General features: G+C 39.5%; 2 protein-coding genes across 7 annotated transcripts in view; both read left to right on the forward strand.

The window, feature by feature from the left end:
- Positions 1-19,235, forward strand: part of MAP3K5 (mitogen-activated protein kinase kinase kinase 5) — a 101,479-nt gene extending 82,244 nt beyond the window's left edge. Inside the window, exons 19-30 of the mRNA XM_048075713.2 lie at positions 528-685; positions 1,163-1,340; positions 2,413-2,433; positions 3,583-3,760; positions 3,858-4,026; positions 6,715-6,900; positions 10,440-10,545; positions 12,605-12,848; positions 15,642-15,754; positions 16,562-16,674; positions 17,620-17,696; positions 18,524-19,235. Of these exons, the coding sequence (XP_047931670.2) occupies positions 528-685; positions 1,163-1,340; positions 2,413-2,433; positions 3,583-3,760; positions 3,858-4,026; positions 6,715-6,900; positions 10,440-10,545; positions 12,605-12,848; positions 15,642-15,754; positions 16,562-16,674; positions 17,620-17,696; positions 18,524-18,584 (1,604 nt within the window). The 3' untranslated portion in view covers positions 18,585-19,235. The remainder of the gene's footprint in view (positions 1-527; positions 686-1,162; positions 1,341-2,412; positions 2,434-3,582; positions 3,761-3,857; positions 4,027-6,714; positions 6,901-10,439; positions 10,546-12,604; positions 12,849-15,641; positions 15,755-16,561; positions 16,675-17,619; positions 17,697-18,523) is intronic.
- Positions 19,236-21,504: 2,269 nt separating this feature from the next.
- Positions 21,505-26,309, forward strand: part of MAP7 (microtubule associated protein 7) — a 112,651-nt gene continuing 107,846 nt past the window's right edge. For 5 of the 6 annotated variants that reach the window (XM_048075721.2, XM_048075722.2, XM_048075724.2 and 2 more), the window contains exon 1: positions 21,593-21,653. In XM_048075721.2, the coding sequence (XP_047931678.2) occupies positions 21,608-21,653 (46 nt within the window). In that variant the 5' untranslated portion in view covers positions 21,593-21,607. Of the gene's footprint in view, positions 21,654-26,309 lie in introns of all 6 variants that reach the window. The other variant, XM_048075727.2, reaches the window with a different exon arrangement.

Raw genomic sequence — 26,309 nt, forward strand, 5'->3', positions numbered from 1 at the left:
TGGCACTATATTAAATAATTACTCAAAATGAGAAGTGACCGTTATTTTAATTCCTTTCTCTGTTCAACTTCTGTTCAAATAGAACAGAATGCTTTATCATCGTGATTCCCATCAGAAAAGAAGCCTTAATATCATCCACTATTTTAGGTTCAGGTTTAACTTCATTTTCCACTCTGAATGCAATTCAGATTAATCTTCCTTATTTTCATCTTAATCCATATAACACAGTAAATAAAAATTACATCTAATCCAATGGTCATTGAAACCTCTAGTAATTGTCGTGGTCACTGAAGAGATACAAGATCAGTACATGATATCAGATCCTTTTAGCATAAATAACATTTTGAATAGTATTTTGAGATTGTTTAATGCATGAGGAAACTTCTAATTTTTTATTTTGAATAATAGTGTTTTTGTTAACTCTCCTGATATCATTCACTTCCCGCTTATTTTGTTTGTCTTGTTATTTAGCTATCTATTGCATCTTTCATGTGTGCAAATAACAATGATGGCTGTGTTTTAAACAGGTACCCTTCAGTATATGGCACCGGAAATCATTGACAAAGGGCCCCGTGGCTATGGGAAAGCTGCAGACATCTGGTCTTTGGGATGCACAATCATTGAGATGGCTACAGGGAAACCCCCATTTTATGAACTGGGAGAACCACAAGCAGCTATGTTTAAGGTCAGCCATCTTCCTTGTACAACTCAGACCGGTACTTGTAAACACAGGAAATCTTATGACTGTTTTGGAAAAGCTAGAATTATAAGGAGAAGATGATAAAGGAAATGCTTCACTAATGAGGATGTTAAGAGGAATGAGCTGATTCAATTGAGTGGGAGTGCTGTGTATATTTGAAGAGAGTAATGGAGCAGTAACAGCTATTCACTAGCATTTTTTCTTCTTTAAAAAAAGGCAAAGAAAAGCAGTTCTGACTTCTCCACTTTGAGAGAGCCTCTCCTTACAATTGTATTTTTTAATTTGATCGAATAATTACACAGTTGGCAATAATTTTGTTCTTTGCATTAATGAACTAGTTATAGAAAGGTAATATCGAAACATGGTAACAATATACTACGTCTGGTATCTAAATGTTTTTTCCTATTTTGCATTTGAGAAAAGAACAGTGCAGAACATTGTTTTTTTTCCCCTTTGTCTCAGGTGGGAATGTTTAAAATACACCCAGAGATTCCTGAATCCATGTCTGCAGAAGCCAAGGCTTTCATATTGCGTTGCTTTGAACCAGATCCTGATAAACGAGCTTTTGCTCATGAACTACTTGTAGATGAATTCTTGAAGGTTTCAAGCAAAAAAAGAAAGTCCCCGTCAAAACTCTCAGGTAACTGTTGCTAAACAACTCACTCTGGAATTTCTCTCTTAAAAATCATCAGTTTCAGGAAACAATATCTTTCAGTCTTTAAGACGAAGACTGTAGATCGCCATCCCAGATGAATGTTCAGTTGTAGTCTTTTGTTCCAGTGGCTTTCTGTAGAAAGACTGGTTGTAGCAGAATTCTGCTAGCAAGTTGTCACTGAGGTGATTATATAAGTATTTATATTAAGGTTTAGAATAGTATAGAATTGTTTCACTTGGAAGGGACCTACAGAGATAGTCCAGCTGTCAGACTTTTTTTGGGCTGATCCAAAGTATATCGTTAAGAGGCATTTGGATGATGCTCTTAAACACAGACAGGCACAGGGCATCGACCACGTCTATAGGAAGCCTGTTCCAGTGTCTGACTACCCCCTTGGTAAAGAAATTTTTAATAATGTCTAGTCTGAACCTCCTCTGATGCAGATTTGAGCTGTTGCCATGCATCCTGTTACTAGAAACCAGGAAGAAAAGATTAGCATCTCCTTCTCTACTACCCCCAAAAGTCTTTCTCTGTCTCTTTGTTTTTTTAAAAAGTGTATATGTCTCCATTCAAATAATGTTTGTACGGAGTGCATTTTGTATAAGGTAGTAAAGTGATATTGAGCATTGAAAGCTTTTTACGTGAATGAAATAATGCTTGTCCCATAGCAAACTGCATTATTTCCCCCCACATACACACTCACACGTTCCCTGCAATGTTTTTAAATTATGTAACGTAACTAAAGTTTTGAGAGTATGAATGACATATTTTATGTGCATATATTAAATATATGTTCTGCATAATTTTAGCATGATACCTTCAAGGAGAAAATACTAGGTAAAGGAGATAACATTGAATGATAGCTTTTAGCTTCTATTTTACAGATTCAATTTAATTTTAAATGGCAATAAATCTTATTTAAAATAAGAATTTGCACAGAGGAGAGTCCAGATGGTCCATAAAAATGAGAAGGGAGTTATTCTTTAGATTATGTTTATTTCCTCAGTTAATTTCAGCACAATTAACTTCATTTTTTTTCTTTGCTTGTCTCCCACAGTTCTCTCAGCTAACACAAATGGTGAGTTTTAACATACTTTTCTATAAAAACATAACTGTGTAGATACTGTGGTTATCGCTTACTATGGTATAATTTGCCACACCAAATTCTTGAAAGAGAAGTGTGGGCATAATTATAAAAATAAATGATGTTTCTTAGGAAGCTCTAATTCATTTTACAAATTTTAATGAATAAAAAAAATATATTTGTAATGCTACCTTGGCTTAATTGTCTATACAGGTGGGTAAAACAGGCTTGAAGAGCTGAATTGTTGTTATGGGGCCAATTTAGTGGAATTCTGAACAGGGAACCAAATGGCTGTTGTGTTGTAGTAATAGAGCCAAATTCTGTGGAGAAAGATAACATTTTTATTAGGTTAAATTTGTATAATGGTGTGAGGGGGGTGTTGTAGAAGCAGAATTTGTTTGGGACCCCATGTCAAGCCTGACTGACATCCCTTTTCAGGAAATAATCCGGGTAAAATGGGGGTGGAAGGTGGTGGGGAGGGGAGAGGGAAAAAAGTTACCTTCTTGCTTAATAGAAGTACGTTTTGAAATGTGGACGTATGAAAGAGGTATTGATAGTTTCTTGCAACAGTAGTTGTATGTACTCTTGATTAATAAAAAAAAGAAAAGCCCCACCTCTTAACATTCATGTTTATTATGAATCAAAGCCTATGAACTAATTAAATTTAGTTCAAGATAATATATAATCTGATACATAAATAAATGTAACAAGATATTTCTCTATTTTATATTAAAATGCTTTTTATATTGTAATAGATAAATAAATTCTATATATAGACATTTAAAAACTAAATTATTGGAATGTGCATGCATGACTTACCCTATAGAAACATTTTGTTACTGCTCAGAGTGCATACTGATAATGTGTGATGTACATTCACTCCAGTGTTGAAGTTCTGGAAGTAAGCATGCAAAGAGCTCAGGATTTCCAATATCTGAAGAACCTTTTCAATAAAAGCATACCTGAAGGATAACTCAATTCCAGAAGGACAAACGTCAGGAGCTTTTTGTTCATTTTATTTTTAATATTTTATCTGTGTGGGGAAAGATAGTCAGAACTTCTGTTTTGTCTGAATGAATAACCTTTTTGTTTCAGAACTGTGTTGGTGCTATATAATTCTACTTTCTAAATATTCTTAAATAGAGTATCTTCGAAGTATATCCTTACCTGTTCCTGTTCTGGTGGAAGATACAAGTAGCAGCAGTGAATATGGTTCGGTCTCACCTGATACAGAATTAAAAATTGATCCATTCTCTTTCAAAACAAGAGCTAAATCCTGTGGAGAAAAAGATGGGAAGGGAATCCGGTCCCTTTTTCTGAGGTAAAGAGCTATCTGACATTTGTGTCAGTAGATCAGGAACATGTGCATTAGGGTTGTTTTTTAGAAAGTTTCTTTTCACTGAGCGTCTTTCATTCAGCATCCCAGATGAAAATTTTGAGGATCACAGTGCACCTCCTTCACCTGAAGAGAAAGATTCTGGGTTTTTCATGCTGAAGAAAGATAGTGAAAGGAGAGCCACCCTTCACAGGATATTAACTGAGGACCAAGAGAAGGTGGTGAGGAACTTGATGGAAGCTTTGGCTCAGGTAAAGTAATTTCAAAAGGCAACAAAAAAAATAATGTGGAATTTAAAGACTTATCTACGATTACCTGGAAGTTTCAAATTTACACATAGTAAAGCAATCAAAAAATATCACTTAATTAAACTAGAAAATATATGCAATATAAGCTTTCACAGTTTATTATTTTATTGGGGCTAATAAAAATAGGTTCTAAAATTATGTTTATGCTGCATTAGATATGCATTTTATGTTCTTAGTACCAACTATATGAACACCTGGATACTAGTGCTGGCTGGACAATGGCAAACATGATTTCGTGATATTGTTTTGCTAGTGTATCAACTGAGGACTTCAGGTCAACACATGTAGCGTATATCATCCCCAGGAGGTTGAGCTTCTTGTAGAGTTCCATCTTCTGAGTGACTGGTTTGATGCAGAGAGGGTTAGGTCTTTTGGCCTGCTCTGGCCTTAAGTTAGGTTACTGCATAGAAAAGAGTAGTGTGACTGGTAGACCCTTGCCTTCCAGCCAAGAGCCACAGAAGGGGAGAGACAGGACTAGGTAGAAAATAAACTGCCACTCTTCCTCACAGCAGCTGGGAGCCACATATGGAGGGGAGGGAAGATGGAGTAATAGTGGGAGTTACAGCAAAATAATTGCAGAATGACCTTTTGGCGCTCCTTTGTGGGGATGATTCATTATGATGTATCAATTCAGGATGACACTGAATAAATTACAGGTCATCCCCACACTGCTTAATGTTGCAACACTGAAATTGGATGACATGATTTTTTTGTTCTTGTTTGTAACGCGTGTTAGTAGGTAATTGACTCACTTGATTCTCAAGGCTGAGTATTGCTGGTCTGAAACATATTTGTGTGAAATGTGGCAAATCAGCTTCTAAAGATAGTACTGTTTGAGAAACCGATGGAACCAATACAATTCTTATGCATGTACCACAGCTCAAGTAACTGGAAATTGCTGCCATACCAAGTAATAATTAAAAAAAAAAGGCTTCTAATTCTTGGAAAAACACAATTTTCCTGATAACTATAGGAAGTGTTAAAATAGAAGGCAACAAGAGATATGCCAGTGATCCGTGCTTTGCAAGAGTGCTGCTATAACGGACAGTTGTTAGCCACAGTTTTGTTCCTTGTCAGAGTAGAAAACTTGCTCAAACCACTTGAAAGTGGTGGTAACTGCAGCTAAGGGGAAGTTGAGGTGTCCACCTGTTATGCCCTGCTTAAATGCCAGAAAGTACCGATAAATAGAAGCCTGACTTGCTGGTTAGGCCTCATCAGGGTTTGGGCTTTCTTAGCACTGTTCCTGTCATAAGGACTTTTCATAAGAACAATTTCAACAAAGTGGTCATTGTGGGTGAGGGCTAGGGAGGAGAATGACCCTCCCCAAAATAGACCTCTGTTCCTTATTAGGGAGCCATACTGGTTACCCTGTTCCCAGCGTGCATTTGATGGACTTGGAATCTGTTCTGTGTCCACCTCTCTACCCTAATGGCTGCTTAATTATTTACAGGAAAAGGAGATCAGATACTGTAGGACAGAAGGAGGGATCAACTTCAGTATAGACTGTAGTCAGGTGAATTCTTCAAATAAAACGGATCAGGATCAGAAGGTAGAATTTTTATCTCAGAGGTGCTTTAGTTGTGAGCTTCCCTCCTCCCCCTCTCACACCCTCCAACAAACAAATGATCTTGGTTTCATCCAGATCAGAATTAATTAACTAGTCAAAAACTGAACATTATTGGCAAACAGAGTTCTTGATGCCTAGCCAGCTGTAACATTATGGCATAAAACTGGCAAATACAAGAGAACCGAACACAGCGTGTCCTTCTGTTACGGAAATTGATATTAGATATCTTTAGTCTCTATAAATACTTAACTTCCCTCAGAAAAAAAAAAAAAGTATTTTAATATTGCATGTTGAACATTTAGAACGGTTTTCTATCTCTGACTTGATTTTGAAATTTGGAATTAAAATTTATGTTCAGTTGGCATAACTTTAGAGAATAAACAGTCTTTTGCTTCCTAGTTACTCTGATGAAAGCTTTTGAGCTTTTTGCTGCTTTTGTAGCTCGTGCAAAAACACAGGAGCTTTAAAGATAGGCTTGATTATTGGTAATAGAGAAGGATGAGATTTGTAGACCTGCTTTAATAATAGGTGAGTGTGAAAGTTCCATTACAGGAAAATCATGTAGGAAAGAATTAGTCTCTTTCAGAGCTTTCTCCATAACCTTCTCCATAACCTTGACTAATTCCTTCTTTTAAATGTTGCAGTGGGACTTTGCATGTTGTCTTTCAGAGGCACTCTGAAAACAGTCACTTCGAAGTATTTGGTTTTTTTCTTTTGCAATTCAGAGTGGTCTGTAATATCTAGTGCACAGTATATTCATTCATATCTTTTTGCTCCTGTACATTCAGACATATATAGTGTGTATGTATACTTCAGCAACTACTGTAAAATAAAGTCAGCTTTTTTGCTAGTCAAATAATCTGCATTAGCAGGAAGCTCAGTGGTACAGCTGTAGTTACACAGCCACTGTAACCTAGCTTGCAGTTGCGCTTTGCCTTAACCATAGCAGTAGAGTTTCTGAAAATTTGTATTGCCAGCTGACATTATTGTTTAAGGACCTCTGGGTGTACATTTCAAAAGATGGCTGTCAAAACTGTTTTGTTTCCTCTCTCTTCCTCTACCAGGGAGCCGAAGAGCCCAAGCTAAAATGGGAACACATTATGACACTCGTTTCCAGCCTCAGAGAGTTTGTACGGTCCACTGATCGTAAAATCATCGCAACCACTCTTTCAAAACTGAAACTGGAGTTAGACTTTGACAGCCATGGTATCAGTCAAGTGCAACTTGTGTTGTTCGGTTTTCAAGATGCTGTAAGTTGTCATTTTTAGTAAATACTTAATGCAAGAAAACTGCAAAAACCTAGAAACCAGAAGCAAACAAAACTTCATCAACTTTCCTCCAGAGATACTGAAACAATAACATTTGAGAACTTTGAACTCGTAATAACGAAACAACAATAACAAAAAAAACAGCCCACAACCACGGTTTGGTTTGTTTGCCACGTGATCCTTTGGCAGGATGCAAACCCTGAACACGGTTGTTGAGATTTTGTTGATTAAGAATCTTCATTCAGCACTGTTGCATAAACTTTGTAATAATAAAAGCAGGGAAAAAAAATCTTTTTTGGAAGTATTTCTGATAACTAAGATAAACACTGATAGTCAGGCTTGCCCTACATAAATGAGATCTCTTGAACTTGACTTCTTTTATGAAACTAATGCATTAAACCACTCCATAGCCTCAAGTAATAGTCTGTCTACATTATAATGTATTATATTCTTATTCTACAATTTTTGGTTACCAAAATTCTTACAAATTAGCCCTTTTCATTTTAATGTATAATAAGTGGGATAAGAAAGAAGAAAAACAGGATACCTTTGTGTAAACAATTAATGTAAATTTTGATATCCCACAGTGAGCAGCAACCAAATAGACATAGGAGTACCTTTTAAATAGCTAGTTTACCAAAAGCAAAGGTTCTTTTCTTGAGTTATGTGTTCAAATGTTAGTTCACAAAGAATTATGCTTAATGATTAAGATGAATAATTGACATGGGAGGATGTAGCTGTGCTGGGCATCAATGTGTCCAGAGTGAAGTTCTGTAGTAAAAAAAAAAAATGAGATGACAGTCCAAGTAGGCATTTGAGGTAGATGATTTTTGTCAGCATTTTAACCTTGTGTACTATGAGAAGTAACAGAGCTGTCAGGAAGGATTGCACAGCATTTAATCTGTTTGTTGCATAGACTATACTTGACAAAGAAGTAGACTGCGTAACAAAACAAGCTAATATGTGAAATTAATCTGTAAGAGAGGTTTCCCCAAAGGAGAGATTTCTGAGCGTTCGCTTTGAGTACCCTTCGGCTCTCCATTCTGTTTAGCTTCATATCAGTACTGCTTTGATGGTTGGAAGAAATAAACATGTACAAGGTCAAGAGACCAGCTGGGGGGTGGAAGAGTACAAATATCTGAGCTGGGTTTCTGACAGACATTGCTGTGCATCAGTTGTTTTGTGATAGCTGGTGGAATTCATGCTCTTTTTTGATAAATATTTTACCCTCTTCTGTTAACTTAAAAATAGCAACTTAAAATGATTAAGTTACAAATTTACCTCCCCTTATTAGTATCTTGCCTATTATTTAGCTAAGATTAATTTACAGAAAGGTCAAAGAAAAAATTGCTTTGTATGTGTCCAGCCTTAGTTTTTTTTGACATACATTAGATTTTCATCATAGAATACTGAAATCCAGAGCTGCATTAAGACCTCAGATTATTGCACAGCCTGAGGATATTGCTAAGTCCCCCTTGTTCTTGGGACTTAGACTTTATCACCCTGAGATTATTACCCGGTTAATATTTAGGGTATTCTCATCAGGGCAACCAAGAAAAGGTACTTTCTGCTGTAGTCTGAATAGCGAAATCATGTTATTGTGAATTCTTGTCCTTGACAATATTACATCATGTTTCTATTGTACTTAAATACGCTACAGTGAGCTAAACTTGTTGATGTGTTTGCAGGAGTCAGTATGGGGAGGTGCTAGGTGTTTGCACGCAGGAGTTGTGCTGCCTCAGAGGGCCATGGGCAAGCCTTTGGGGGCTTTAGGGAGCTTCTGTCCTGTCTGTCAGGCACAGGGCAGGCTCCCCGGGGCTGCTGACAGCTCTCCTGCACAGTGTCCAAGTGCCATCTAGTGGCCACTGGGAGCAGAACTGAGGAGGCCTAGGGACTGTGGTGCTTTGCCCCTTAAACCCACACCCCGTTGCTAGTGAGAAAACTTGTGGGTCAAGGTAAAGACAGGCTTGGGGTGTAGGGTAGGAACTGAGGAAGAAAAACAAGTGATGCAAAAGCAATAGCTCGCTACCAGCTGACTGATGCCCAGTCAGTCACTGAGCAATGTCTCCTTTGGAAAAACTACATTAGCTTTCGTTGCTGAGCATGAGACCATATGATAGGGAGTACCCGTATGGCCAGCTGCCTTGCTGTGTCCTCTCCCAGCTACTTGTGCACCCCCGGCCTGCTTGCTGGTGCAGCAGGATGAGAAACGGAGAAGGCCTTGATGCTGTGCAAGCACTGTTCAATAGCAGATAAAACACTGGTGTGTTATCAGCCCTGTTTTGGTCACCAGTCCAAAACATAGCACCCTACAGGCCACTATGAAGAAAATTAACTCCATCCCAGCCAACCTGGTACAGCTACCTACATAAATCTCTGTTTACTGAACACTGTTTCTTTAGGGCAGTGATAATATCATTAATAACATTTATTGCCTTCAGCAGACATGCAAGTTATCATATGTGCTACTTCAGTTTTCTTACAGAGAGGTTTTAACAACATGAAAGAAATAAATTAACTATTTTTTTCAGGAAGTCTTAAGAATGATCCATCTTCTTGATGCTTTTTTTTAAACAAGCTGTAGTTGCTACTGTTTTTTCAATAAGACTTTGAATAGCTTCATTGCTTTCTAAATCCAATTAGATTTGTCTCTTCCTGCAACTTCTGGAGTTCTGCTCCTACAGATTCTGTTGCTTTTGACTGCTTCCATACCTGAAAAACAGCGTTAAGCTGTTATGTGTTATTGCTGGATGCTGTGACTAGGTATTTCATGTTAGCGCTGTCACCCCACCTGCTTCTTCCCTGTCATTTGGGAGCTGGAAAATATCTGGAGTACCCATACTCCATGTCTAACATGGAGTATCCACAGGGATACCCAGAAATATGGCTGAACATGGTTTGAAAGCAGGTCTGTTGGGGATTAGGAGCAACCCAGTGTAGATAACTATCTCATCGGATAAAGTTAAAAATAGAAGGAAAGAGGTAATGGCACAACATACAAATGAAATCCCCTGGTTACCTAAATTATTTTCTGAATCAAGGGGGAGAAGCATTACATTAGGTCTTTGGTATTTCCTACAATTATACTTTAAAATAGTGAAGTATTGCTCAGAACAAGCAGTGAAAACCATAACGAAAAAGTAACAAGGTTAATTAGCTTAAGTTATGAGACTTTTATAATATGGTCCTTGGTATTTGTCATGGACTTGCATTTTTTTCTAGTTTCAGTCCATGACTGTGAAGGTTAAATAAACTTTGGTATTAGTCATCAAAAATCACCTAACAGAGGAACTGGTACTTTACTTAGAAAAAAAAAAAAGACACAAAATGTTTTCTGACATACAGCATTGCCGACATCCACTATTTTATGAACATTTTCTGCATTTAATGTAAACATGAAATAGTTTAAATCACCTGTTTGATAAAACATCTTAAGTTCAAACATTTTACACACTTGCAATGCAAATTATAGTTTCAGATTGTTGAGGATATAATCTCTGAATTGAATTCTCTGTTGCTAGGTCAATAAAGTTCTCCGAAATCATAACATCAAGCCACATTGGATGTTTGCATTGGACAGCATAATTAGAAAAGCCGTGCAGACAGCTATTACTATTCTGGTCCCAGGTGAGTTGTTTCTTACTACTCGGCAAATATGAATTATGAATTACCTGATCTCCTTAAATGTGCTTTAAAGCTGCAATTATGATTCTTCACTTAAGAATTTGAAACCAGCAGTGACTTTTTCCTGTTCACCGTCTGTTTTGCAACTTAAACACTGATAAGTGTGTTGTCCAAGTTATTTTGGAAAGTTATCCTTTCCAAGATGTGTTCTCTAAACAATTCTGCAACTCAGTGAGCAGCAGCAGACAAAGGTACTCTGGGGCCTTATTTTTTTAGGTGCACAGTAGCACAGTACTGCCTCTTGAAATCCAAAGGATGGACAACTTGCCCAGCACATACCAGTTTTCAGAAGTTTTCAGTTTTACAAAGTGCAGTTTAAGGGCATGCTATTTTAAGTACTCAAAAATCTCTCTGGCTCCTCATCAGAAGTTGTCTAAAGAAAATAATAGATCAAGACCTGTAGTATAAATATTGTATTTTGAATTTTGTCAAAGTAGAATGCGTAGATTAGCTGAGGGGAGAATTCCGTATAGAAGAAATGTAAACCATTGTTATTGTTACCTATTTGCAGAGTTCATTTCTCTGCTCTTCTACCATACTTCTGACTGCTTCCCCTTGCTTGTCTGATCTTTTTTTTCTGTGGTTTTTCTTCTATGAATGATGTGAAGATTTATCTCTGGGTTTTAAGACTTCTAAAAATTGTGGGATACTTCTGGAGTAGTAAGAAACAGATGTTCTATAGTTACACTTACTGGTGCTTGCTCTACCATGGCAAAATGAACTTCAGTTCCTAGTAGTGTGATGTAAAATTTTAAAACAAATCTAGGTGTATTTGCCTAGCATAAAAATAATATTTGTGGAACAGCTATATAATAAATCTGCTTTGTTTTACAAAGAGATGACTTGAATCAAGGCATGAACACCCCTTTTGAAAAGAAGAGATATTTGCTTGTTAGTTCTTGAGCAGAAAGGACAAAAACCTATGAAACAAGTGTGATTTTTTTTTAAAGTATGTTTTGATGACTTTTTAAAGTATGTTTTGAACTTAAGGGAGTGTTTTAAGGAGCCACAACTGAAGGAAGGAAGGATGATTTATATTAAGGGGTTAGAATTAACAAACAGATGTTGTTGCGATAATAAATTTTGTAGGAATATTAGAGTAGGAATATAAGATCTTGTGTATACATCTTCCATACCTGGTAAGCTCTGGTAGGTAGTTTTAATAAGGAATAACAGAAAACAGAGTATATGTGTAGCTTTGTGTCTGTGGTTTTGTGGATGTACATCACTACAAAGTAGGTGGTGTTCACGCTGATAATTAGGAGGGGAAGTGTGCCACTTTCATTGTTGGGAAATAGGTCTGTTTATTTCCTCTCTGATTATTTGGATACAATTTTTTTGTAAGCTTGATATTCTTCTAATGAGAGGATACTAAGTATGCCAGAACAGCAACAACAGGAATAGCTGGACATAATAAATAATGATTATTTACTTAATAAAACAACTAAGGTCAGACACATGAGAAATTGCACACTGCTGAGAACAGAATAGAACAAGAGTACTTGTGGTGCTGCATGGAGTACTTCAGCTTAGTACCAGAAAATAGATTTGAGGATTACCTTGGAAAAATTTCTAAAGCTTTCGAACTCGTGATCAGCTGCAGTTATCATTTGAAAGACATACAGCTGTTCTTCTTGATAGCTATAGCATAAATCTAATGCAGTAATATGGCATAAATACATATTATTAACAGAAGTATTAGTATGGTAGTTCTGTCCTCAACTACTGTATGTAGTAGCAGTCATTCACCAAACATAAGAGAACAGCAGTAAACTTCTCATGCAATTCAGCAAGTCCCCAATCAATCCTTCCACTAGACAACAGATAGTATTCATACTGCAAGTTCTGATCAAATGCAGTATTCTTTGCTCTGTGTGACCTTACATTGGGTGAATAATAATATTTGATAATTTTGGGATGATCCCTAGATAGTCACTTAGGCATGCTCTTGTTTTAATGTTTATCTTTCATGTTTTTTCCTTAATTTTAATGTTTCTAACAGAATTGAGGCCACATTTTAGTCTTGCATCTGAAAGTGATGCAGCAGATCAAGATGATATAGAAGTTGAAGAAGATCAAGATGACCAGCCTCAGAATCAAACTATCCAACAGCCTTGCATTGTCATGGAAGATGCAATAGCTACCTCAGGTGTGAGCACACTCAGCTCTACGGTATCCCATGACTCCCAGGCTGCTCAAAGGACGCTGAGTGTCCAGCTGGGCAGGCTAAAATTAGAGACTAACAGGTAAGTCTGGACATCAGGAGACACTAACCTACTTGAGACTGTATTTCGTTTTGCTTTTGAAATACATATGCTACAATAGTAGCAACGGTATCAAAATTCCATAGTACTGCAACTCATTCCTTTGAGTGATGGCCATTGCACATGACCACTCACAACTACACATTAATTTTATTCATTTCAGAATGATAGTGATGGAAGTTGAAGTCAGTCTTGATTTCAGGTGCCTTTTCAAGGGAGGTCTGGAAAAGCTGAGCTTGCTGCCAGGTTTCTGCTTTTTCTCTCCTTTATATGCTGTATATGGCTGATGAATGGTGTTATGTTTTGTTTCCATTATGACAGAACTCACTGTTCTTTTCTGTAGTTATTCTTGGAGAACAAACACAAGCTAGTCAACAGCCGCACATGAACTGAACAAGGAAACTTTCGGAGTGGTTTTGTGTGCAGAATTCACTGCAGCAGGATCGGTGTTTACAAGCAGGCATTTCATTTTTCTGTAAAAACCAAACACCAATCTGTTCATCAAAGAAAAATCGAAAAATGTGTGTTTTAAAATAAGTGATCCAGAAACTGGATTTTTCAGAAATATAAATTTTCTACTTTCACATAGGATGGATTTTTATTTTCTTAAATAAAAATAGACAGATACGATTCCCATTATTTTATCCAAATTATAATTGTATAAATAATTGTTTTTTCATTAAAGTATACTAGATAGTCTGTTTAGAGCAAATATTTAAGCCTTTGCAGCACCTGACTTAGGACGCTGCATTTCTCACTGACCTCAATAAATTTTGAATATGACCTTGATAGGAGAACATATCTTCAATAACAGAGTTGTTACGCTGCCAGCTCATTCTGCGTACTTATTGACCCAATTTGAATTGAAATGTTAAATTGCACTTTACTTTTAAATGTGTCCAGGAACTTTGCCATAGAGTACTACATTATATAGTACTATTTTTAATAGAGTATGAGTATTTTTGAATTCTCACGTTACAATTCATTTTTTTAGTTTTTGATGACCACAGAAATAGTTTACCTTACTGATATACTTAAAACCAACATCAAAAAAATTGCTTGGATTGCTTCACTTTCCCCAGCATAAACTTGGGAAGTAATAGCATCAGAAGTGATCAATTGGTAGAGGTATTATTTTCTAGCACCTTACTTTTGTAAATTTCCTAAATGCAAAGCCTTTGACCAAATAATCACATCCTGTCATTCACAGAGAAATCTTGAGGTAAATAATATGGGCAGTTGTTTAGTTTAAGTATTAATTAAAGCTTTATTGGCAGAAGCAGCAAGTAGTTACCAAGAGAAAATGGTTGATTATTTTTATTGGCCCCATAGGCCTTTTTCAGCCAGAATGGGTAGAGGAGGAATAAATTAACTGAAAGTTGGCTGCACTCCTCTCTGTAGAATATTAAACTGCTTTGAGACTAACCAAGCTGTGGGTGTGTGTAGAGACACAGAGCAGGACTGTTCACGTGCAGGGTAGACTTCTCAACAATTGTTAGCTCAGGCGTGGAAGCACTCAAATGCAATGATGCTGCTGGTAGGCCTCTGTGCCCTTCCATATCCTTAAAAGTAGTGATAAATGCTTTTACAAAGTGATTATATCAGAAACGGTTTCTCTGCAAAGCCAGGGTACTTCTGTAGCCCATTCTCCAGCTGAATTCCAAAACGTCCCTATCTTTCAGTGTCCTAGAAGAAGATGCATTGCTTAACTGACTTAAAAAAATGGTACTGAAACAAAGAAAGTACTAAACTGGAACAGTTAATGCATAGTTCTCAGGCTGACAGACTTAAAGGAAGGGATGAAGATGTTGTGATTCTTTCAAGGCAGAACTTTCTAAGACTGGAAAGTCAGTGGTAGGTTTATGAGCTATAACATGCACGTATGTTATCAGGGTCTAATTTCTTTAATCAAGTTCCTAAGCACATCTTGGTCACAATTCCTCCTTTATACTACAAAACTCTTCTAAAATAAAAAATTACTGCAGTCAGTTTTGCATGCAAATTTTCTGTTGTATTCTGATTATTTTCCTTTGATAACTTGGTGTTGGCCACTGAATCTCTGTTTTTTTCTCTGGGTTTGTGTTATGAAGGAAGTCAAACTTGGGTTCCAATTTGTTTCTGCTTTCTCAAAAGTAATTGCTTAGGAGAGGACAAAATGTATTTTCCCTCATCTTTTCTTATTCTTCATATAGCATAGGAGGGTAGTAGGTACAAGCCCTCTAGTACATGAGGAAGGGACAATCCTTGTGTGGATTACAATGTATCTTCCCCATTTAAGAAATGGAACCATAAGTTTTTGCCACACTTTCATCGTAGCTCCATCCTTGCCATACTTTTTAAAATCTCTGCAGGAGAGATGCGAGCTGGCCTTTTGCCTTCCATGGGATGATGTGACAAGGTATAGCCCTTGGCTCATGAAACACTTTGATAATTGAGAAGAACAAACATACAGTTTTGTTTAAAGCTGACTGCTAGCTGTAGAAATTTTACTGAATTTTTCTATCATACCACCTGTTCAGTGGGTGTATGTGTATATGGAGACGAGGTACTTATTTTTTGTTGTTTGAAGAGCTCTAGTTTTAGAAACCAGACCAGTGGATGTTTATAACTGCATGTACGTTATAATAAATCTATAGAGACAGGATTTTTCTGTGAAGAAATGAAGAATTCTGTCCTTGTCTCTGTCAAGAAGGTTTCCAGTTTTAGTAAGAGCGTTGCTTTCCTGAAAAAATTGAGACTAAAGAAAACATGTGCTTTCTTCCCATTGCTTCACAGGTTATTGGAGGAATTGGTTCAAAAGGAGAGAGAATTTCAAGTCCTTCTACATCAAGCTATAGAAGAAAAAGATCAAGAAATCAAAAACCTGCGGCTTAGGTCACAGCCAATAGGTAAGTGAGAAGAGGTTTCAAAGAAAAATTTCACACTAACAGCAGATGAAGACAGTGACAGCTAAATTCCTGTTATTTTTATTGAGCCAGTCCCAGCAAAGGTATTTTATTACACTACTTTTGGTAGGATTTTCTTTGAAATAAGAGTGCATTCTGAAGGAACAAATTACTGCATTTTATTCACAATAAAAAGAATGGTGTAATTTAAATATTTTTGATTGTGATTGTTACATTAAAAGTCCATGAGGATAGAATTGGTGAGATATAAGTACAACATAAAGCTTACTGAGGTTGATCTGTATCTGCCTTGAAGAAGGTGGAAGTGCTAATGCAGTCTGATGTTTCAGTGTAATGTGCTTCAACGAAGTGTCACTTTCCAAAATCAGCTGATCCTGTCCAAGGCATTGCCTACACACCAGCTGTTTGAGTTACACTGAATTTTTTCGTTAAATATGTAAGAGCCTCAGTGTAGACAATTATAATGATACTGATTTTGCTAGTAGTCATTCGCTGAAGAGGACAGAAAATGCACCTGTATCAGATATACACACTAGTTTAACTGCCTTCACGTTGAAGCCCAAGATTACTTCTGAGTAAAATAAGTAACCATAACCAAGTAGAGTAATTGTGTAACTGTCTGTGATCTGTAATTGGGTGTGGGCTACAGGAGCAGACATCTATGGGGATACTGGTATTCTAAGCTTGGAGGGAAAGGTCACTGAAGACAGTGCTTAAGCATTTAAACAAACAAAAAAAGGAGGTTGCTTTGTCAAGACATTGTCTTTTCTCAAAAAACGCTTGTTCTAGATATTCCTGGATTGTCTGTCTGTCATCGTCATTCCACTGGCACAGGGACCGAAGACCCTGATCTCATAAACTGGTTGAGTGTTCAAGGAGCTGATGAGGCCACAATAAACAAGGTAAGAATGGTCCTTCCTTCCTTCCTGTTTGCCTTGTCACACAGATGTCACAAATCATTAAAATGGTAAAAAAAAAAAAAAAAAAAAAAGTACTGTTTTTGTGACTGAGTGCAAGAAGATCACAAATCATTTTAATTACTTAGCAGATTTTGAGAGATGAGCCTCTTTTCAGAGGAGAAGAATAAGGCATGAACATGAAGGCCTTTGTTAAATATAAAGTGTGTCCGTAATGTCTATAACTGACTACAAATAAGAGAATAAATTATCCTGCTAAAGAGACAGTATTACTTTGGTTCATAATTTTTCAGTCTTCACATGTCCTGGCAGTTCCTACTGATTATACCCTGGGTGCAGGGTACATGTTCACCCTAAGGCAACTGCGTTAAGCGAAATCTCCTGAAGTAGATAGGTCTGTTCTGCAGCAAATGATATATAATTTTAGAGGTGTTGAGCATCTCAGAATTTCAGCTGACTTAAGAAATCCTGCATGTAATTATCACTGATGTAGATCAGTTCAAAGGTATCTGGAAATTAAAATGCACCAAATTCAGATGATGCTTTTGAAAAGGTACATCTTACCACACCACATTTCACCTGTAAGGAAATTAAACAAACAGTTGTTATGCTCAAACGTGCATTCATTGAATTCTGATTCTGGGATACCAGTGATGACAATAGAAATGCCAGTTGACAAAAGTTTTGAGTAGCTGTGAAAGCATTACACATTTAGAGTAATGCATGGTGTGTCAGAGTGGAGTACGCTGCATAAAAATTAAGTAGTTTCACTGTGTTTCTAGAAACAATATGGATTAATCTGTTAGAGGTACCACATTTTGGCCCGATTTTAGATTTCTTCCAGACCCCTATTTCTAAGGGACAGATAGTATATAAAACTTAGATGGTTTAGTTTTCTAACAAAATGTTCATTTAAACTTGTTTTTGTAGTTCTTGGCTGAAGACTATACATTAATGGATGTTCTCTGCTATGTTACACGAGATGATCTGAAATGTTTGAGACTGAGGTAACGTTTCACACTTGAGTGAACTGCGCTGAGCTGGAGTGTGCTTTGTTACAAAAGAAAAGAACTGATGCTAAACCCCTATTGGGTTGTTCAGCATAAATTTAAAATAAGTAACACCTTACAATATTTCTTGTATCCCGATGCATTTCTGATAAACAACTGATAGTGCTTACATTTTAGAAATAAGCTTTTATATTAAAGGCAAGCAAAGGAAATTTTTTAAATTAAAGCTTTTGCCTTGCACCTAGACATGCTAGAAGTCCCACTAAAGCCTTACTTTTAAAAGGTTGAGATAGCAAATTTTGCTGTAATTTATCACAAAACTGCAGAAATTTTCATGGACTACAACTAACACTAGATTTAGGCTAGTCATACCAGGTGTGTATGTCACTGCAGGACCAGTTTAAGTAGAAATGATATCATATATCAAACACTGAGTGTTCCCAGGCAGTTTTAAAATAATTTTTAAAAAAAATGAAAAATTGGTAGGTGGTGAGATTTTTTTTGTAACTGATGCTTCCATAATGTTGGAAGTCTGCTGTGGGTTATGCAGGTCCTTTGGATGACAAGTCTGAATTCCAGAAAGCAGGCATCTGAAAAGTCAAAAGATTACCCTGTACTGTAATCAGAAAAGGACTCTGTTCTCTCTTCGAGTGTGTGTTGAATTTCACCTTTGATCAGCTTCCGTACTGAGTAGTAGAAGCAGAATTTCATTTGTTTGAAACTAGAACAAGAAAATCAGAATGCACCTGAATTGGAATGGAATGCTTTGGGGCTGGAGAGTATTCTTTTACCTGAGCATCTTTATGATTTTTTTTTCTTTACAGAGGAGGAATGCTATGCACCCTCTGGAAGGCCATTACTGACTTTCGAGAGAAACACACCTGACACTGAAATCTATCTTCGCTTCTCTGCAGAGAGGAAAAGGTTTCTTTTCAGCACAGAGCAGGTGTGCTGTCAGAAGGACTGTTGCACTTTAATCCAGTATTTGTTTACCAATGTTAAAAACACTGCAGCTTCCTGACTGCTTTTACGCCTATAATCCATAAGGAATCTGTAAACAACCTGCAACATTATTTTACTTTAACTGTTTATACATGCAAGTTTTTTGAAAATTAAGGAAAAACAAAAATTAACTCACGAAATATTGTACTTAACGTAACCAGATGTTAATTTCACGAAAAACTGATGTAAGATTTCATGTGACTGTGCATCACTGGAACAAAACCAAAATGTGACAACTTCTCAAGTTTTTTTCTTTGTAATGCATCTCAGTAATCTGTAGTAGAAATTCACAATTTCAATCATAATTAGATATTTTTCTTTTAGTGTGCAAGACCTAAAAGTAATTGTTTTTACCTATTGCCCTACATAGTTTAATATTGTTTATTTTTGGTAACTTAAGTTCTATGGTGCATTTGTTTTAGTTGTTTATGTACTACTGAACTGTACCAGTTGCATACACCTCAACCATAGTAATGTTAGCTTGTTCTAAAGCTATCTGACATACACAGTTGAAAATAAAAGAACCTACGAGTTGCTTTTTGCTATATTTTTGAACTTTTAAAATAAAGGTGTAGAACTGGAAAATGTTGGAATAAAAAAAAAAGAAAAAAGCACACTGAGTATCAAGGGAACCTTTCTGACACGTTAGTTACTGTGATTTGACTTTGATAATCATAGTATTGAATGTTTTCTCAATACTGCAATTAGATTGAACAGGAAACCTGACACTTCCCAGCAAAACATAATTCCCTGGGTGCTCAATTTATTAAATAACCATCCACCTTGAGTGCATGGAATAGTCATTTTGTTTTCTTCTACTGTGTGGTTTTCTTCTTTGTGACTTGCCTTTTCTCACGCATCATGAAAAGGGATTGCGGATATTCCATATCCATCAACGCTGATCATCACGCTGGCATTCCAGCACTGGGTAACATCAGATACTTCTGGGGCAGTTGTAAATCGGACTTTTCTGGACAGAAACTGCTTCTTTCCTCATAAGCCTTGGGAACTGGTGAACAGCTTAGGCTCTGAATGTTTCATGTCTAACAAGTATTTTAAAAGAAAGTTGAGTATTTTTTCTAAACATAAACATGCTGTCCTGACATATACGTAGTTAATTTTCCTAGGGTCAATTGTTTTCTGAAAAGCAATTATGTATATAATAAATAAATAAATAAACTAGGAAAAGTAACTAGGGGAAAAAACACACCTTCAACAAAGAAAGTATTTTTTTTCCTAATTCTGACGATCATTCTACTGATTCAATTCATTCCAAAACTGTGACACCTTCAGGAGAAACACAGCTAATGTTTAACAACATAACTAAAAATATTGTATGCATGGGAAAGGAACCCTAGGCAAATTAACTCTATTTTGATTTAGCAGTGTCAAATACGATCCTGCATCAGCCCATGACTGTTGCAGCTTGAAAACCTCTGATTTTATGCAGCATAAATAGCATAAGCATTACTTTATTTGTGTTCAGGGTTTGAAAGCATGTAGCCTGTTCTCTATTATCCATGACTCAGGATGCTCAGCAATGCCAGCTATGTATAAGAGAAGGGAGTGTGATCATTTTAATGTCTCCACGAGACCTAGCCTGGCACCAGCTGGGAATAAATTCCTGTGGTTTGCTGCTGGCCTCACTAGACCTGCAGAGCTGCTTGGCTGATGATCAGTTTTGTATTCTTTACTGTAAGGCTGTATTGAGTCTGATGCATGGCTATACTGAGCCACCCTACTTTCATCCTGCTCGAGGGACTGTGCTTCCCTGAACAGTGTAGCTTATCCATCTGTGTACTAGAGTTATGCACAATCAGGAAAGCATATGTAATATCCCCACCATGTGCTTCAGGCCACTTCATGTGCATTGTTCCAGACACTGGGTAGTTTTTGTATTCTTGGACAGAACATGCAACCACTTTGGGACGAGGTGTATCAGACAGGTCAGCCTGGGAGCCCTGAGTATGCTAGCACATTCCTACTGACCACAAGTGAGCGATGTGAGGGTATGTTCTGAGGACATGGTATGTGCAGAAGGGAACCTTTTGATTATGGGACGCACTGCTCCCTTTGAGCTTAGTAGCCTCTTGGTCCTTTGCTACTAGTTTGGGAGTTTCTTGTAGCTTTCAGCATCAAGCCCAGCCGGTGCTTATATTGCAGCACCATCCCCCTGCCTACAACTGGCAGGGCATGTTTATCACCAAGCCCCAACTCCTGTTTCAGAGCACCAGTGACTCCTGGTGCAGCAGAGCACCTGCCCTTCCTGCCCATGTAAGAGACCTCGTGCCCCGAACTCAGCTCTCTAAGGGAGGAGGACTTTCTGTTTGCTTCATCCAGCACAGCACAGACATATTTGCACCTCTACATCAGCTTGCCTTCATGTCTGTTGCAGCTGTGCCGTGGGTTCCCCGATTCATTCACCCTATTTCAGCCCTGGTTTTGCAGATTTGTGCTGCCTACAGGTAGACACAAAATGCAACGATGTTTTAGTCCAGGCCTGGGCTGCTTTTAGAAGAAACACTTATAAACAACCCTAAAGCAGCTTAGGCTGAGTCCAGGCGAACTCCCAGGAAAGGTAACGAGGCCGTGAGCTCCAGTGAAGGGACCTGCCGGTCTTCGGCTACCTGACGGGCCGTGGGACCACCACAGCACCGATGCCGCGGGGGCCCCTGTGAGGGTGGGGGGGAGAAAAACAACAACAACAACAAACACCGTGAAAACACAGACAGGACAACCCCAGCCGGGACGGGGAGGGAGGGAGCCGCCAGCCCCCGCCTCGTCCCCGCCTCAGGAGGGGCCGGCGGCCGCTCTCCGCCCTCACCTGCCCCGCGGGGCCGGGGCCCGCGGCGCCCTCACCTGCCCGGGGCGAGGCGTGGCGGGGCGGCGCTCGCCGAGGAGCTGACATGGCGGAGGCCGCGGGCAGGAGCGGCGGCTGCCGGCGCCCCGCAGGTGAGGCGCGGCGGGCGGGCGGCTCGGGGCTCCGGGCTGAGGGCTCGGCTCGCCCTCCCCCCGCGTACGGGCCGGCTGCGGGTGGCGGCGCGGAGCGGCAGCGCCGCGGGGCCCGGCGGCCTCCTCCTGCCGCAACAGGTGCGCGGCCGCCCCGCCGCGGGCTTCCCCCGGCTCCCTCCGAGCGGCCTGCCCGGGGCTCTGCCGGCCGGCCCGCAGCGCTGCGGTGTCTGCGCTCGGTACGCGGCGGGGCCCGTGCGGGGAGCCGAGCCGCCCGGCGGGGAGAGGGACGGGGAGCCGCCGGGGGGAGAGCCGGGCACCAGGTCAACCCGGGCCGCGGGCCACCAGGTCAACCCGGGCTCTCAGCCGGGGTGAATGCCTGCGGGAGCCGGCTAACGGAGGCGAGAATTGGGCAAACCTGGGGGGGGAGCGAGGCGCGGGGCCTGCGGGGCTTAAGGTGAGCCCGCAGCGAGGTGGTGGCCTTGTGCCCCGCTGCGAGGGCGTTGTGGGACCTGCTCGTGTCGGCCCAAGGGCAAGGAGGGTGCACGGAGGAGGTCTGGGCTTGCACGAGCAGATCCGACCGCTGCATCGCCGCTGTCGGCACAGATGCTGTTCGCTTCTGGGAGCGGTGGAGGGGTTGCCCTTCTGCCCTTCATGCTCGCTGCAGGTGCTACTTGACGGGTTGTGAAGCCCGGCTCCAGCTTGCAGTCCGCTTCTCCTTTCTTTTCCCCTCCTTGCACAGCGCAGTTCACTCGCCTTTTGCCGGTCCTTTGCTTCCCTGTCACACGTCCGTGTTTATCGCTGAATCGCAGAGTGAGGATTCCCATCAAAACAACATATGAGCAGGCCGTATGGCTGTTGGTTAATCAAGAGTGTTTCCACAATGCAATATTCTAATACACATCTTATATAATCTGGTGGTAGTGCAGTAACAAGCAACAACTGTGGGCACAGACCCATCCAAGTGCTGTCCTTTGTTATTAAACTTAAAGGTATACCGTTAAAAAGGCAAATCACAGCCATCCCTCTAAAATTCACCTTCAGAAAGGGTGCACGTCTTTGGTTTTGGGGTTAGCAACCACGCCAGCTTCACTTTCCACAGGAAAAACAGGCTGCCGCTGCATTGTTTTAGGGCCGCTTTTAACAAATTCTTTTCAAACTCTTTACCTTACCTTGTTAATGTGGTGGTTTCGTTAATTGTGCTGTCAGGCTCTCTTGTTTATCAAAGTTGGAGACGGGCTGAAAGAAGTGTATTTTATACGCGTGTGGGTTTGAACAGGCCTTTGGCAGAGCCCCCGGCGCACAGAGAGCTGTGAGGGCACCTCCGCCCCGTGCCGCCTGCGAGCGGCAGGGGGGCTCTGCCTTGCCCGGCCTCAACCGGCTGCATCGGGATATTTCCTGCCTCTTTATACAAAAATGAAGTCAAGGATCTGTTACTCTCCTGCAACCCCTCTCCAGTTAAAGCCTGTTCAAATGTTGGAATACCGCAGTGAGTCTTACAATTGGTCCCACGTCGCTCATTGATACTGTAGCTCCGAGTGCTCTGACATAGAAACTCAGATTTATCAGTAGCTTGTGGAATGAAAATGACGCAGCTAAATTAAATATGAAAGTGTGGGTGGGGGCTATAAAAACCCCTATAGAAGCCACCCCTCAGCTTTAGAAAGCAGGTAACATAGTGTCCCTTAGCATCTCTCATTGGTTAGGTAATGTTTGTGCAAGGGCTATGCACCGTGGAGGAGTTTAAGCAAGCCTTTTGATATTCGTAGTGATTAACATGAGCCAGGCTGCTTTTCCCCACCCACTTCCTCCCAGCACTGCTAGTGCTTAAAAAAAAAAAAAAAAAGAGAGAGAGACATAAACCAAAATACTCTGGAGTTCACGGAATAATCTGGCCTGTTAAATGATGCTGGAGCAACTTGTCTTCGTGACACTGCCTCTACAGGAAGAGGGTCTCTGCTGATGTCGCTACACTTGTATGCACCATCATTTCACTTTGGCTTCATACTGAGAATGGATATTCTTTCCCGTGCATTACTTCAAACTTTAAAAGTCAGAATTTGCAATAGTCTGAGACTGCTGCTGTTTTATTTTTGTGATGATTGGTTTATTACTAGCACAGATAAATAAGTTTAATACTTATAAGCTTGGAATTATTTGTGGTGTTAAATGTAATTAAATGTGATCAGTGCAATAATTTCCTCGATTACGTAAATACTGTATAATCTCGCAACAATCTTATTTTCCACTTGAAAAATGTGTGCAGGTCTAGATACACAATAGAAGCCACAGCTTGCTGCTAATGTTGTGGTGGCTCTCTGCACACTCACCTTTCCTGCAGGAAGGAGATCTCCTGGGTATGACTTCTGCTGCACAAATGCAGCATGCTGCTAGGAACTTCGGCACAACAAGCCACATGCATGTTGCACGTGTGTAAGGTGAAAAAGACTGTGAGAAGATGGTGCACCTGTAAAACTGGTTTGGATTTGATTCTGCGGATGCTCCTGAGTATTGATTCTGTAGTCATGTCTTAATTGCTTTTATTAAAGTGAGTCCTTGCTTTCATTAAAAGAAGTAAAAGATGTATTTATAACCTCAGTGAATTTGGAGAAAATTCTTGACAATGGGAATTGGAGGAGCCGTCAGAGTTGAAGGAAAGTGACCCGAAGCTGTCCATTAAGGTGACGTGCAGAGGGCAGGCTGTCTTATCCGAATGGCTGGAGTTGGCAGCGCTGACTCCTCTTGACTTTCAGAGTCTTCGGAGATGCAGGTGGTGCAGTGACTTATGCTCCAGGTTGACAGTCAAAGTGCAACGTGCTTGGGGGGGGGGGGGAAATCAGGTACTGATGCCTCCGAACATTTCTCACATCTGTGTCTGATACTCTCACATATTCTCCTTGGAGAAATAGCCCAAAACTCATGGCGTTTCAGGTTCACCTTCCAACAAGCACACTGGGAATATGCCAGGAGAGTGCTGGTAATCAACACAGCACCACGTAGTTCACAGGATCTCATCTGCCAGATACTGTCGCTAATACAGCGATGGAGAAAATTTTAATTTGGTCTTGGCGCATTGCCTTTTCTTTGAAGTATTTCACATTTCTACCAAAACGTTTAGTACATACGCAAGTGCCCTTTGTTTTCAGAGTGCTTTACAAGCGTTTTGTTCTTTTGATGTGTGTGCAAACTGGGTATTTTTAAAACATGCTGTTTTTACAGATGGAAGCAGCGGCGAGTGTGCCCAGGCCATAGTGTTAGTAGGGTAACTGGCCCCGATGACTTCTGTCTTCAGTTTCTGTTTCCTGCTTCCCTGTCAAGTCCTCATTTCCTCATGGCTTTTCCTCACCTAACTGAGCTGGCACCGAGGCTGTGTGATATGTTGTACTCTGGGGCCTGATCCGGTATTCTGCTGTTACACATGCAATTTAAAAAACATTGGTTAATAATGATCTAATGTGTTTTTATCTGTCATGGCACGCGTTGTGCAATTTTTGTAACTAGTCATACTATGCAAATCCATTTAATTAAAACTGTGGCAGGATGTGGAAGACTGAGGGCTTCTGCTCCTTCTTGAGTTAAAGCGCCCAATTCAATGAATGAATGAAGAGTAAGTTCTAGAAACTGCTGTTTTTATGGCCTCGACTTCCAGAAGCGAGTCATCTCGTTGCTTATTTAAAGCTATTCAGAGTGCATCTGAGCTCTTGACAGCAGGATTCTCATTAGTCAGAAAGATGTCGGTTTACCTTCTTATTCTCTAGCATTTTATATTCAATTCTACTGATTTATGCGAGTGGCCACCTTCTTTCCACCCTCCTGGAAGGAAGGAAATCGATGATTATATCAGATGCTTATAGTCTAAATATGAAAAAGAAAAAAATCCTGTAAAATAATTTACCAGTTCTTTACTATCTTGTATACATATAAGTGAGATATCTTTGAAGAGAAACTTAGAAACCTCCGTGAAGATGAGGTTATTCTCCTTTTTAGCAATAAGAGGTAGAAGGAGAGGATTCAAGAGCAGTGGTGGAAAAAATAGATGTGCATGATGTTTGAGACAGTGATTGTAGTAACAGATGCAAGTAATTTTTCTGATGTAGAGAATATTTCTGCAATTCTCAACTTGTAGAAAATGGTTGAAATGAGGGGGGGGGGTGAGGGAGGAGGGGAATCCTGTCTGGCTTTTTAAGGCTGTATTGCTCTGTCCTAGATTTACATGGCACTGAAAAGAAAGTGTCCAGTTCTTTGATGCTGAGTAAATAGCTGTTTTCTCAGGCCAAAAAAAAAAAAAAAAAAAAGGCTGTACTTGCTTGGTTTTTGGCCTGATTTAAAACCCACTGTAGTAAGTAATAAGTAAATGCAAGGACCTGAATCTCCTGGAGGAATTTATGGAGATATCAAATTTGGAGTTTAGTTAATGTTTCCATGTTCTGATATTTAGCATTGTCTGTTATGTATTTTTTAATGGCTTTTTAACGTTTTTGACACGATGACTATCAATGTTTAAAATGTCCATACAAAATATGGTTGCATGCTGTGTTCCGCTGTCACACTGATTATTTTTATACAGTTTTTGGTTGGTAGGTACATTGTATTGTTTTTGCAGAACAGCACGAGGCGTCTTAACCATACCTGGATTTTCCTGATCTTTCTTTGGATAAA

The sequence above is a fragment of the Anser cygnoides genome, chromosome 3 (genome assembly GCF_040182565.1).
Source record: "Anser cygnoides isolate HZ-2024a breed goose chromosome 3, Taihu_goose_T2T_genome, whole genome shotgun sequence".
NCBI classification, from domain to species: Eukaryota; Metazoa; Chordata; class Aves; order Anseriformes; family Anatidae; genus Anser; species Anser cygnoides.